Here is a 10,949-nt window from a genome sequence, read left to right as displayed (position 1 = left end):
GCCCCCACACTCGTGAGACACACAATTACCCGCCTACCCGCCGCCTGCCAAGCAAAAACAAGTCGCACCTTAGCGTAGTCTGTAGCGTAGTCTGTAGCGTACCGTCTCTCGCCGCAGTGCCGCACGCCGCACGCCAAGAAATATATGGTCTGACCTCACGCACCCTGCCACTGGCACCCCACCGAGCCCGAGTTTCCGACATCCACCGGCGCCGCACAAAACCGCCGAACCCGACCGCGAACGAGATAAAAACCGCACATACATACATTCAATTCCACCTCCCACGTTCCGTCCTCGAGCAGCATCAATCAACCAATCAACCAGCATGAACACCGTAGCTCTCCCCCGCCCGCCGCCTGCCCCGCCTGCCCCACTGTGCTCCACTGTGTGCTGGGGAAAATGAGTGACGAGTGAGTGCTAACCCGCATGATGTGTGTAGGTGAAATCTTTCTGGTACTCCCACCTTCATTCTCATCACCACCCCCAGCGGCGGCGCTCATAGCTCACACACTTCCCCCCATAAAGGCAGGGCATGGCGGCGCTCACGCTCGCCGGCGGTGGAGCATACTACTTCGCCAAGCGAGAAATCGACGCCGATCGGCGAGAGAAGCATTTGCGGCGGCAGGCCAAGCAGCGTTTGTCCCCCCCCGTCCCTTCCTCTACCTAGTGGATTGGTGGGCGTATGAGTGGGTGTTAACAGTGGATGATAGGTGAGGAGGCGGTGCTCTACGGCAGCCACTACGGGCATACGCAAGAGCCTGGCGGCGATCCGGCGGCCACTCGGCATGAGCCAACGAACGATGAGCAGCGCGTGCGCGAGAAGAGCAAATACGAGGCGTCGGAGGTGTATAGGAGCCCGAAGGGGGACCGGTTCAGTTGAGCGAGCGTTGGGTTGAGGGCGTAAGCACGGGGGCTCCCTCTTTGCCTCTCTCGCTCTACTTGTACTTTACATACTCTATCCACATACATGTACCATAGCATTCGCAACTTCTACTTCATTCATTCATTTACGGTTTACCCACCCCACCCCACCCCTTGGCACAAAGAACGAAGTATTGTGCACTTGAGACACAGGAGGAACAGAAGACAATCGAGGTTGCCACGAATTTGAATTTGAATTTTATTTCCCCGAGTCCAGAAGCACCATGAACGCCGCTACTACCTATCGAAAAGCAAAAGCAAAAGCAAAAGTAAACGCCCCCGAGCCCGAGCCCGAGCCATTACCCATCACTCGACAATACGAGCCCGTCGGTCTAGCGACAGCAGTGGTGAAGACTGAGGGGGGGCCTGAGGAGGCGAGTCAGCATGTAATTTCGGTAGCGGACGAGGTATCGAGGGGGTAGGAAGTTAGACATACCCGTCCCGTCCCTTCTCGTCTCCGCGGATCGACACGGCCATCGGTCCCGCCCAGGGGAGGGTGAAGCCGACCTGGATAAACATTTTTTAGTTTTTTTGATCGATAGGGTTAGGGAGTAGCTGGAAGGGGTGAGAGGCTTACGATCAGGTAGGAGTATATGGCAATGGCCTGTGGAGTTCTGGAGGTCTTCATGGCTTGGTGGGAGTACTGGCGGACGGCGCCAAGATGGAGAGGAGGCATGTTGGATGTTGAAGCTCGGTTCCGGTGTAGTGCTGTAGGGCTGTGGGTTGTCGAGGGCGACGGGCAAGTGCGGCTGGCAGTCAATAGCGTTTGGTGTGGAGAGTAAGTAGCCAGCTGTTGATGGAAGTATATAGAAGGATAGAGGAAGGAGAAAGAGAAGCTCCAGGACAGCTTGCACCTACCTTTATATAAGCCTTTTCACAGATCAGGCCATGGGGACAAAAAACTGGGCCGTTAAGTTTCACACTTGAGCTTCTTTCGACCCCTACCGGTAGCTACCGGCCGTTCGTCCTGACAACACAGGCCAGGCCAGACGAAGCGAGGCGAGCGAGCGATCAACCCAACCCAACTCCACTCTACTTACCTCCTATGCAACCGTCGCGTGAGGGCAGCTCAGGCGCAGGCGGAACATGTGGAGTCGTGGATCCTAGTTATTTGGGTTGGCGCCAGGAGCCCGAGCCTGTTGCTGCTGCTGCTGCTGCTGCTGGGATTCCGGCTGCGCTGTACTTCTCCTAGACATGTTGCCATCGTCAAAACCGAGAGCAGGCCGCGCGGGGCCGGACGGATCACCACTCTACTGGATACTTCTTAATATGAGGGTATAATGCGGAGAAACACCGCACTTATTGACTTTCTGCGGGCCTGGCATGCCCTGCCTGCCCTGCCTGCCCCGGTGAATGACCTGACCTGACATCCCGCATCGAACCGAGCTATATGCATGAATATGGGCTCATACGCTGGATATATGATATGGTATCAGCTTCTTCCATATATCCAGGTGTGGCCGAGTGAGAACGGCGCATTGCGGGTGGAAAGCTCAGCGGATGGCCCAACGTCTTTACATACGATAACCATAGATGTTGTAAGTACATAATGCATGGGCATGGCCTCACATTCTACACATCCCCTGGTGGCCCGTGGGTGGGATGCTGGGACGAGTGAGAGTCGCGCACTCGGTTCTACTTACCGCGAACGCGACGTGAGCAACCATCATCCTACTCTAGTTAGAGTACCGAAGCAACGTCAACCACCCACGCAAGCTCCAGCATTCACTAACTACGGTAAGCCAAAAGTAAAACGCGACAATCACGACCCACGACACGAAATCCACAAGCCAACGCACGCAATGGACCTCGACTACGCCAGCTCCGACGACGAGTCCGCTCCGGCTTCCGCGCCCGTGCCCGCGCCTCCTCCGCCCGTGCCAACCAAGAAACCCTCCGGACTGTCGGCGCTCCTCCCCAAGCCGAAGTCGCGAAAGCAAAAAGACGAAGCTGTAGATAAAGACGCGCCGAAGAAGATTATCGTGAACCTACCCAAGTTTGACGATGATGAGGAGGAGGGGAGGGATGGGCGGCCTGCGAAGAAGGCGCGGACTACGGGGAGCGGGTTGAGTGCCATGTTGCCGGCGCCGAAACGGACTGGCGGTGCTGCGAAGGGTGCTGCACCCCCGCCGCCGCCGGAGGTGAAGGACGAGGTTAGGGCTGAAGTGGGGACTGTGACGGAGGAGACGCAACAACAACAACCAGTGTCGGCGATGAGTGCTAGTAACACTATGTTCGTCCCGCAATCGGTGGCTCGAAAACCTATCCAGCCCATGAGTGCGTTCCGGAAGAAGACTGTTGCTACGGCGGGGGGAAAGGCCAAGACGGAGCTGGTGAAGCCGAAGGTGTCATTGTTCGGAGCAGCCGTGACGAATCCCCTTCCTCGACCGAAAGCGGTGAAGCCGGTGATGGCGGGAGAGTACAAGCCGATAATGCTCGAGGCTGCGCAGCCTATGCGGAGGCCGGCGGAGCACACGGATGATTTTGACGAGGAGCAGGGAATGGTGGGGGTGGCCGAACAGAGTTCGTATGCTGCGGGTGGGGGTGCGGCAGCTGCAAATGCACAATCACAGATAAATGACCTTGATGCGCTAGCACGTGAGGCGGGCTTGGATGAGAGTGCGGTTTGTATTTTCTCGCAGCACGTCATGTATTTTGGCCGCTGACAGCAAACACAGTTGCGTCAGCTATACGGCAGGCATGGGCCTGGCGGTATGCCAGTCAAGATTACCACCTTCAGCGTCGACGAGGAGTACAGACAGAACGAGCGGGACATGGAGGCAGGTCTGGCAGCGGAGGTCAAGCCTGTACGGACTGTTGCGCCGGGACGGCATCAACTGTCGTCGCTGCTCAATGGTGAGTGCCGCTCTACCCATGGCCCTGTTGGCACCGAGACTGACAGAGTGTGCAGTTGCTCAGTCACAGAAGGCTGCATTGGAAGACAGCTTTGCGAGAAGCAAGGCGACTCGGAAGGAGTCCTCGTCGAGGTACGGATGGTGATGGTCATGCTTGTTCGTTCCGTGTATTGCAGCTCTACCACATTTTTATTCAAGCGTGCTTCCAAGTGCACAGATCTCAAAGAGCCGATACCTCCATCATGAGAGGCCCGCGGTGATCGGGAAACAACAACTGCCTGCTGCTCGTGAAGTTGTGACGCTCACTAGTGCCTCTACAGGCACCGGACGTGTGGTCCCGATGTCTGCCGTCATCAGCCTTGCATCGAGCTTGATTTCTCACTCCATCAGTCCGGAATGCTGTCTGCCGACAGCATTGTTTTGATGGATAGAGACAATGTGGTTCTTGAGCATCGTTGGAGCATGTGTGGGCAAGTCTTGGGCTTCAAGGCACCTCCCCCTTGGAACTAGATAAACGAGCTCGAGATCTGGGGATGTTTGATCCTGGCAGGGCTCTCCCGAACCTTCGGATCGTCTGCACAGGCGGGTACTCAATCTCGAATGCATGTGTCGGCGACTTAAGATGTGGGGCTGGCCAGGGGGGATGCTTCTGGCGAGCAACCGATCCATACAAAACAGGTCGAAGCTCTCACGATCGAACCGTTTCTCAACCTCAATGATTTGCTACGGCGTCATCGTGTGGTCGAGGCCCCGAACCTGAACAGGAAATTCGCAACCCGAAAGCAGCGGCGGCGGCCAAATTTGGAATCCAATCAAGCCGCCTGCATAGGACGACGTTGTTTATAATCCACCCCATCCCCCCGCCATTCTCCCTCTTCCTCTCTTCTTCCCCTCATCCTCCCATCCTCATTCACGTCTTCTCTTCACTCTACATCCTTGTTGCTTCATAAAAGTCATCTCTCGTGTGCAAATACTCACCAATCCCCAATTGTTGTTTCTTTCGTCTGCTTTCCGCAACCCTCTATCCTAATTACTCTCCTTAAATACTTTTCTTACTTCTAATTCTCCTTCATTTTCTTGAAATGTCTCTCCACGAGAACACCTTTGGCAATCCTTTCAAGAATTGGCCGTTCCCTACCTCGGCCATCAGGTCCGGTCTTCATCACGCATGTAATTGTCCGCTAGATCTTGACGGATTGCCCATCAGCCCGGATGGCCATGAGTGTGTGTCTGGATTCATGCATGGTTATCCTATTGGATTTGCCCCTATCAATCCCCCACCCCGCGAGATTCCATCCGTTCGAATTTCTCGTCCCGATGACGATGCTCCTAAGCCTGCTGGAAGGCAGACAGCTATCGACTCATTGAGGGCCAACTCCCTGAAACTCAAGAGTAGGCCTCGGGTCGAGCAGATGGCGGATCGGTTGGCCCCCGGGAGGAACACCAACTCCGGTTCGGTGAGCCATGCCCCCAGCAACAAGGAGAATGTTGGCCGCAGGCCGTCTTCCAAAGGAACATCCTCCCACGAGAATACCAATATCAACACTCGTGGATCCAGGGCTCCGATGCAGCCAGTTGTCAACCGTTCCGTTTCTATTTCAACATCAAATAGCGAGCTCACCAACCACAGCTGGCAGAGTGCCATGACTTCGGATAGCCAGACCACTATGAGCCCCGGTGACTCTGCTGAGAGGAACAAGAAAGGTAAACAGCCCGCTGCTTGGTCCTACAACTCGCCCGAGTCGACTCCCGAGAGCGTATATGGAGCCAAGGCCCCGGTTTCCGGTGGCGCCATCACTTCTTCCAGGGACCATCAGCACCGTGGACAGCACAAGTCAGCCTCGCAATATGGCAAGATGGTCCTAGGATGCTCCCAATGTCTCTTCGACCCTAAACTGCAGGTAGCCCCATGCAGATGTCTCATTTGCATCGACTGCGGCGGCAGGTTCTGGAGCACCATCTCCTCCACGAACAATGAAGTGTTCTGCGGATGTGGCGAGGTATGCACACAATACTATTCCTTAAGCTCGATCCTGCTAACCTAAGCCCAGAGAGTTTCCTCCCTGATCAGCCTCGATCAGGCCTATGTTGGCCAGACTGTTATGGCGTCGCCGGCGGCGTCTTCGCCGTACACACCTTCCAATATCTACTCCCCAGCGTCTGTGGGGGCCTCGCCCTCGTCTTCCACGGCCGCAGTTCACTTCACCAGTCCGACACCAGTGAGTAGGTTCCAGCCTTCGCCGTTGAAAATGGACGACATGGTCCCGTTCCTACCCACGATACCTCCGATCCAGTTTTCGGGTATTCAGCCGGTGGTTCATGCGAGGCCCATGAGTACGAACAAGTTACTAGCAATGGATGCGGAAACAGCTATGAGGAATGCCCCTTTTGTTGATTTGGGAAGGAACTCGCTACCGCAGAACTGGAGCTGTGTCAAAATTGGCAATGTAAGCTCTCTTGACATCTTCTTATAGGATTACTCTAACCACCTGTTTGATATTTAGATTCCTTACAACGTTACCTCGGAGGAGCTGCTGGATTTCCTCGGCAGGAACTCGAACATCGTCACCGAGGTTGCAGGCAGTATCGGTATCCATGTAATAATGGATAGATCTACCGTACGCTCCCTTTCCATAAATCCTTTGAGCGAGGCTGACATGTAGTTGTTGGATAGGGAAAAACAATGGATGCATATGTCGAGTTCATGAACGCCAAGGATGCGTGGAAATGCGTCTCCCGTCGTCGTTCCAGGGTCCTGGGCAACAGGCACCTCTCATTGGACGTCGTTGACCCATCAGAGCTTATGAAAGACATATTTCCGAGGGCTAAGGGGATAATCTGGGAGGGAGTCATGCCTGTTCCTGCAGCGAATAAGCCGGAGTATGGCTCGAAAACCGAGATTATCTCCCGCGAGGAACTCGTGTTGATCGTCAATCACGCGCGGACCCCTCACAGAGTAAGTCATCAATCCTCACCAGAGGTCACAACAGTAAGCTAACCTTTACAGAGCCCATTCAGCCGCAAGTGCCTGCAGCGACCTTTCCAGTCGCTCATGTCGATCGTCTCCAAGTTTCCTTGGTTCGCGGTGGACCTCTACACTATCGAGCAGCGGGATTACATCTATCAGTCTCTGCTTACTGCCGTTGATATATTGAAGCGCCAGATCAAACGGGGAAGGACCCTGCCGAATCTGGATCTCGAGCTGCTAAAGACTTTGCTCTGCGTTGGTCTTAGGTGCTCGGGGTTTACGGATGCCCAGAAATATGAGTTGGTCAAGACGGCCGAGTTTGGTGCGGAAGGCATCCGCGTGGATTCCGACATTGCTGTACTCGGTGGGTTCGAGGCCTTGGGCAAAGCTATCGGTGCGGAGAGGAAAGTCTTAGAAGTATGTAATCCCTTCTCCATTCTGGATAGCGATGTTGACTGGAATAGTTTTATTCTGTTTTACTTGAGTTGTCGATTACGCCGCGCGCTGATGAGCATGGCTCTCAGATGCACGCTGCCGCGGAGTTAATTCGGGCGAAAAATATCACCAAGCAACATCCTGAGGAATCGAAAAAGTCGCACCTTACCATGGCTGAGGCGTCGGCTGTCGAGTGGAATATCATTCAAAAGGCGATCATGAAGGTTTTGCCTAGCAAGCATTTTGCACAGGATTCGCAACAGATGTCTAACACTGCCAATTCTTCCCAGGCTATGCAGAATGAGTAACAGTCTAACCTATGCCTGCTACCAGATATTGTCTGATGAATCGTTCAACGTTTTCTTTTTTCTCCGAGGCTCAACTCCTCTTTTCTTTTTTTCTTTTCTTTTTTCTTCAGATGCTTGTTAATTCTTCCTTGCTGATTGAAAATCTTGTGTTGGTGTATGATATCTTGAAGAGTGAAAAGAGGTCTCGTCTATGGGCTTCTTAACCTTGCATTTGTTGGCAATTGTCTTTTTTCTTTTACAATTGTAGAAGGAGTGGGGCTGGATAACTGCGACCTGGATAGGAAACGGAAATCTGGATGCTGTGGAGGGGTACGGGAGGGATTAAAAGGATATGAAATTAGGAGTGTTTGTGACGAAGTTTTAATAACCAAATGGACGACGTTTCCCCCGATGATATTTCCAGTGATGATTTCTGTTCTGTGACGTGCAAGTACCTAGCTATGTGCGGGGTTACCAGGAGCTTCAGATCACTCTTTCCACGCTTTGTCGACTCTATGGGATGTGCTTTAGCTTCACAGAGGGACGGGACAATATAGTCACGAGTGGACATTGGTTGAGGCGGCTGACAACATGTACTCATCACACTGCCACCACCTCCTGTACAGAATCTTCGTCTATTGTCCACCCCTCCACTTCCTCTCACCCACAAGACAATGCTCACTGCAAAGCAGAGCAGCAAGTCTACTTCCTAAAGCTCTCGGCGTGCTTCTCCCTCAGCGCCTCGAGGTGCATACGTGTAGTCTTCAAATCCCCACCATATCCACGGCCAGCCTCATTATTCCAGGGCGAGCCCGCATTCAAGGTCCTGTAACGAATTCCCTTATCAGCACTTAACCCTCCCCCCTTCTGGATATCCCCACTCACTCCGGGTTCTTGATAGCGACCCTCCTCTTTGAGGGCGAGTCCTGGAAGAGCATGCGGTCCTCGGCGGCCTGGACGAGTATGTCGGTGTGCGCCAGGTTGCGCGCCGCCCACACCTCGGTGCGGCTGTGGTAGCGGTCGATCAGCCGCGTTATGAACGCCGGTTGGTCGCCGGACGTGTCCGCTTTGATTATGGCCAGCACCCCGATCACCGACGCGATCGAGAGGAAGAAGCCTTTGCCGAAGCCTGGATGAGGTTAGATGAGTGATGGGTGGGCGGGGGTGGTGGGGGGAGGGGGGTGCCTTCGGGCGTCGGCTGCATGGTCGGTACGTGGTGGTGGTCGTGCGAGTGCGTGGAGGCGAATCGCCGGCCGGCGAGGCGGGCGCTGCGGAGGAGGATGGGCATGTTGCGTGTGTTGGAGGTATCGCCGGGGAGGGGAGGGGTGTCGCTGCTATTCGATGTCGTCGTCGTAGGTTACTTGGTTACATAACCCGGGTCCGGGGGCTTGGCGAGACCAGGGGTAACAGGCCGACTACGCTAGTTACACACACACGGGAGAGTTAAAGCTATCTGGCATTTTGAAGGTCGCTCGGTGTTATATACCCCCCCAGAAACGCCACGATGTCTTTCCCCACAACTTCGCAACTACAGCACAACCATGAACCTCACACCCCACGCTATCCTCCTGCTCATCCTCCCGCTCCTCGCCCACGCAAGCGAGCTTCCACCCCTCCGCTTTGCCGCCCGGGGTAGTGAAGCGAGCACCGAACAGATCTGCCATGGCGACACCTGCTACCCGCGAGTTTTCGTTCCGACGCACGAGTTCGCTGTGATAAAATCCGACCAGGAGATCCCGACCGGCCTGCACATCCGTATGAACGTGGCCACTGGCGAGCGGGAGGCGAAGATCAATGTTCCCAGCGAGGCGGATGCCGAGCACGAAGCAGTCATTGTCGTCCCGTCTGCAGAGGAGGAGGAGGCGATAATAGCAGAGCTGCCGCAGGGTGCTCCACGGGAGCAGCCGCTGGGAAAGCAGAACATCAAGCCGCCGAAGGACTCGACCACGGACTCGGGGGTCTTTGGCGAGTCGGTCGCCACGCTACTCCCCCCCGCGGCCGGTGCTGCAGAGCTGACGAAGGCGCTGGAGGAACTCTCGGAGATCGCGCACGAAGCCTATTGGGGGGCGCAGTTGACCTCGCACACCGGCGTTGTGCCCGCGCTGCTCGGCCTCCTCGAGAATAATTCCCCCCACCGCGCGATGGCCGCATTGGTCCTCGGCAGTGCGGTCTCAAACAATCCCAAAGCCCTCTCCAGCGCCGCTGTACACCCGCTGGCACACACCGTCCTTACCGCGCTGGAAGGAGAGAGTGAGGAAAATGTGATGAAAAGGCTGCTTTTCCTGCTTGGCCAGATCCTGCGCGACTCCTCTGTCCGTGCCGATTTCTTATCCGAACGCGGCGTCGGCGTAGTGGTACATGTGTTTACCCGCGCCGGACCGGCGGTAATGGGCAGGATCGCCACGGTCATCGAGGATGCATTTTTGAATGCGGATATGCGCGTGGATGGCGAGGCGGTGAAGGAGACCGAGAGGCTACAGGAGTTGATGCCGCTGTGTGCGGTGTTTCAGGAGGGGTTGGCCGGGACTAAGGATGCGGAGGTCGATGAGCGCGAGAAGATACTGAGTGCGCTGAAGGCTCTGACGGCGACGGTGGGGTGTGCTGAGGGGAGGAAGACGGAGTTGTAGGTTGTAGGTTGATGGCTGATGGCTGATGGCTGAGGCTGGCGTTTTGCTTTTGGGTGGTGGATTGTACGATAGGTAGATGCGGCGCGAAACGAATCATATACTATGAATTCACAGTTGAAGATCTGAACCCACAGGATCTCACTCACGTCAGGGTCCATATCCTGGGTACTTCCTACCTGGTATGTAGAACACGAAGTTCGCAACCGGGAAATCCGTACTCGAGTCTTCCTGTGCCATATGTACTCTATGTACATAGAAAGTTATTGGTACTGTTTCATTTTGCAACCAGTAACCACGCAGCGGTTATTATTGGACGAGACGCATGAAACGCCGATGCAGGGGTGCTGTTAAAGTCGTTGGAAGGGGAAGAGTGCGCTTGTAGCTATCAGCGCATGCCCTAGGTACTCTTGACTCACCTCATGTTCTCAACGACAACGCCTACACATCCGCCTTGCCAGTGGCCACCCGCTAGGTCGCCACCCCCGTTCCGGCTATGTATAATACAATATTGAGTACTCTATAAATCCTGGCGACTTTACGGCCTGCAGTGCACGCACGGAGGGAACCCGAGGTCGCGGACATGTGTCCAACCGAATGAGAACTCTGCGTGCCTGCCGGGGGTCGAGGTCGGGGGATGGGGAGGGGGAAGGTAAAGCGTTAGCCGGCGGGACCAATCGTGGCGCATCCTGGGGTTGTCGAGGAGTGGCTTTGATACACGCTACGGACATTCCTAGTCTAAGGGGAGGGATGGGGGGGATGCCAGGCAGGCTGCGGGGACGACAGCGAGAGGGGTTGAAGATTGCGAACCAAAAAATACCCATGGGTGGTTGAGGCTGGATCCACGCTCCACGCGGGA

The 10,949-nt window shown here is 55.2% G+C and overlaps 6 protein-coding genes across 6 annotated transcripts; 4 read left to right on the top strand and 2 right to left on the bottom strand.

The window, feature by feature from the left end:
• Window positions 1–48: 48 nt before the first annotated feature.
• On the top strand, window positions 49–1,103 carry BZA05DRAFT_407064 (uncharacterized protein). Its single transcript, XM_051484587.1, has 4 exons — window positions 49–334; window positions 440–453; window positions 526–635; window positions 711–1,103. Exons 1-4 carry the CDS (start codon window positions 326–328, stop codon window positions 878–880), a joined length of 303 nt encoding a protein of 100 aa, XP_051336779.1. The 5' UTR covers window positions 49–325; the 3' UTR covers window positions 881–1,103.
• On the bottom strand, window positions 1,094–1,944 carry BZA05DRAFT_139866 (uncharacterized protein). Its single transcript, XM_051478887.1, has 4 exons — window positions 1,780–1,944; window positions 1,499–1,670; window positions 1,358–1,428; window positions 1,094–1,287 (listed from the first exon to the last, which is right to left on the bottom strand). The coding sequence occupies exons 2-4, from the start codon at window positions 1,595–1,597 to the stop codon at window positions 1,254–1,256; spliced, it is 204 nt and encodes a 67-aa protein (XP_051336778.1). The 5' UTR covers window positions 1,598–1,670; window positions 1,780–1,944; the 3' UTR covers window positions 1,094–1,253.
• Window positions 1,945–2,723: 779 nt separating this feature from the next.
• Window positions 2,724–3,921, top strand: BZA05DRAFT_447565 (mitotic checkpoint regulator, MAD2B-interacting-domain-containing protein; the record flags this gene model as incomplete). Its single annotated transcript, XM_051487166.1, has 3 exons — window positions 2,724–3,545; window positions 3,600–3,777; window positions 3,833–3,921. The coding sequence occupies 3 exons, from the start codon at window positions 2,724–2,726 to the stop codon at window positions 3,919–3,921; spliced, it is 1,089 nt and encodes a 362-aa protein (XP_051336777.1).
• Window positions 3,922–4,858: 937 nt separating this feature from the next.
• Window positions 4,859–7,878, top strand: BZA05DRAFT_438342 (uncharacterized protein; the record flags this gene model as incomplete). The annotated part of the gene is made up of 8 exons (XM_051486492.1): window positions 4,859–4,946; window positions 4,984–5,000; window positions 5,126–5,776; window positions 5,828–6,223; window positions 6,281–6,394; window positions 6,451–6,732; window positions 6,784–7,161; window positions 7,209–7,878. The coding sequence occupies 8 exons, from the start codon at window positions 4,859–4,861 to the stop codon at window positions 7,485–7,487; spliced, it is 2,205 nt and encodes a 734-aa protein (XP_051336776.1). The 3' UTR covers window positions 7,488–7,878.
• Window positions 7,864–8,816, bottom strand: BZA05DRAFT_407055 (uncharacterized protein). The gene is made up of 3 exons (XM_051484586.1): window positions 8,652–8,816; window positions 8,352–8,595; window positions 7,864–8,292 (listed from the first exon to the last, which is right to left on the bottom strand). Exons 1-3 carry the CDS (start codon window positions 8,752–8,754, stop codon window positions 8,169–8,171), a joined length of 471 nt encoding a protein of 156 aa, XP_051336775.1. The 5' UTR covers window positions 8,755–8,816; the 3' UTR covers window positions 7,864–8,168.
• A 92-nt stretch (window positions 8,817–8,908) lies between these two features.
• Window positions 8,909–10,228, top strand: BZA05DRAFT_407054 (uncharacterized protein). Its single transcript, XM_051484585.1, has one exon. It carries the CDS (start codon window positions 9,008–9,010, stop codon window positions 10,091–10,093), a length of 1,086 nt encoding a protein of 361 aa, XP_051336774.1. The 5' UTR covers window positions 8,909–9,007; the 3' UTR covers window positions 10,094–10,228.
• Window positions 10,229–10,949: the final 721 nt, after the last annotated feature.

The sequence above is a fragment of the Tricharina praecox genome (assembly GCF_024521635.1).
Source record: "Tricharina praecox strain CBS 144465 chromosome Unknown BZA05scaffold_24, whole genome shotgun sequence".
In the NCBI taxonomy this organism is placed as follows: Eukaryota; Fungi; Ascomycota; class Pezizomycetes; order Pezizales; family Pyronemataceae; genus Tricharina; species Tricharina praecox.
The sequence above is the reverse complement of the archived record's forward strand: the minus strand, read 5'-3'. Positions and strand labels throughout refer to the sequence as shown.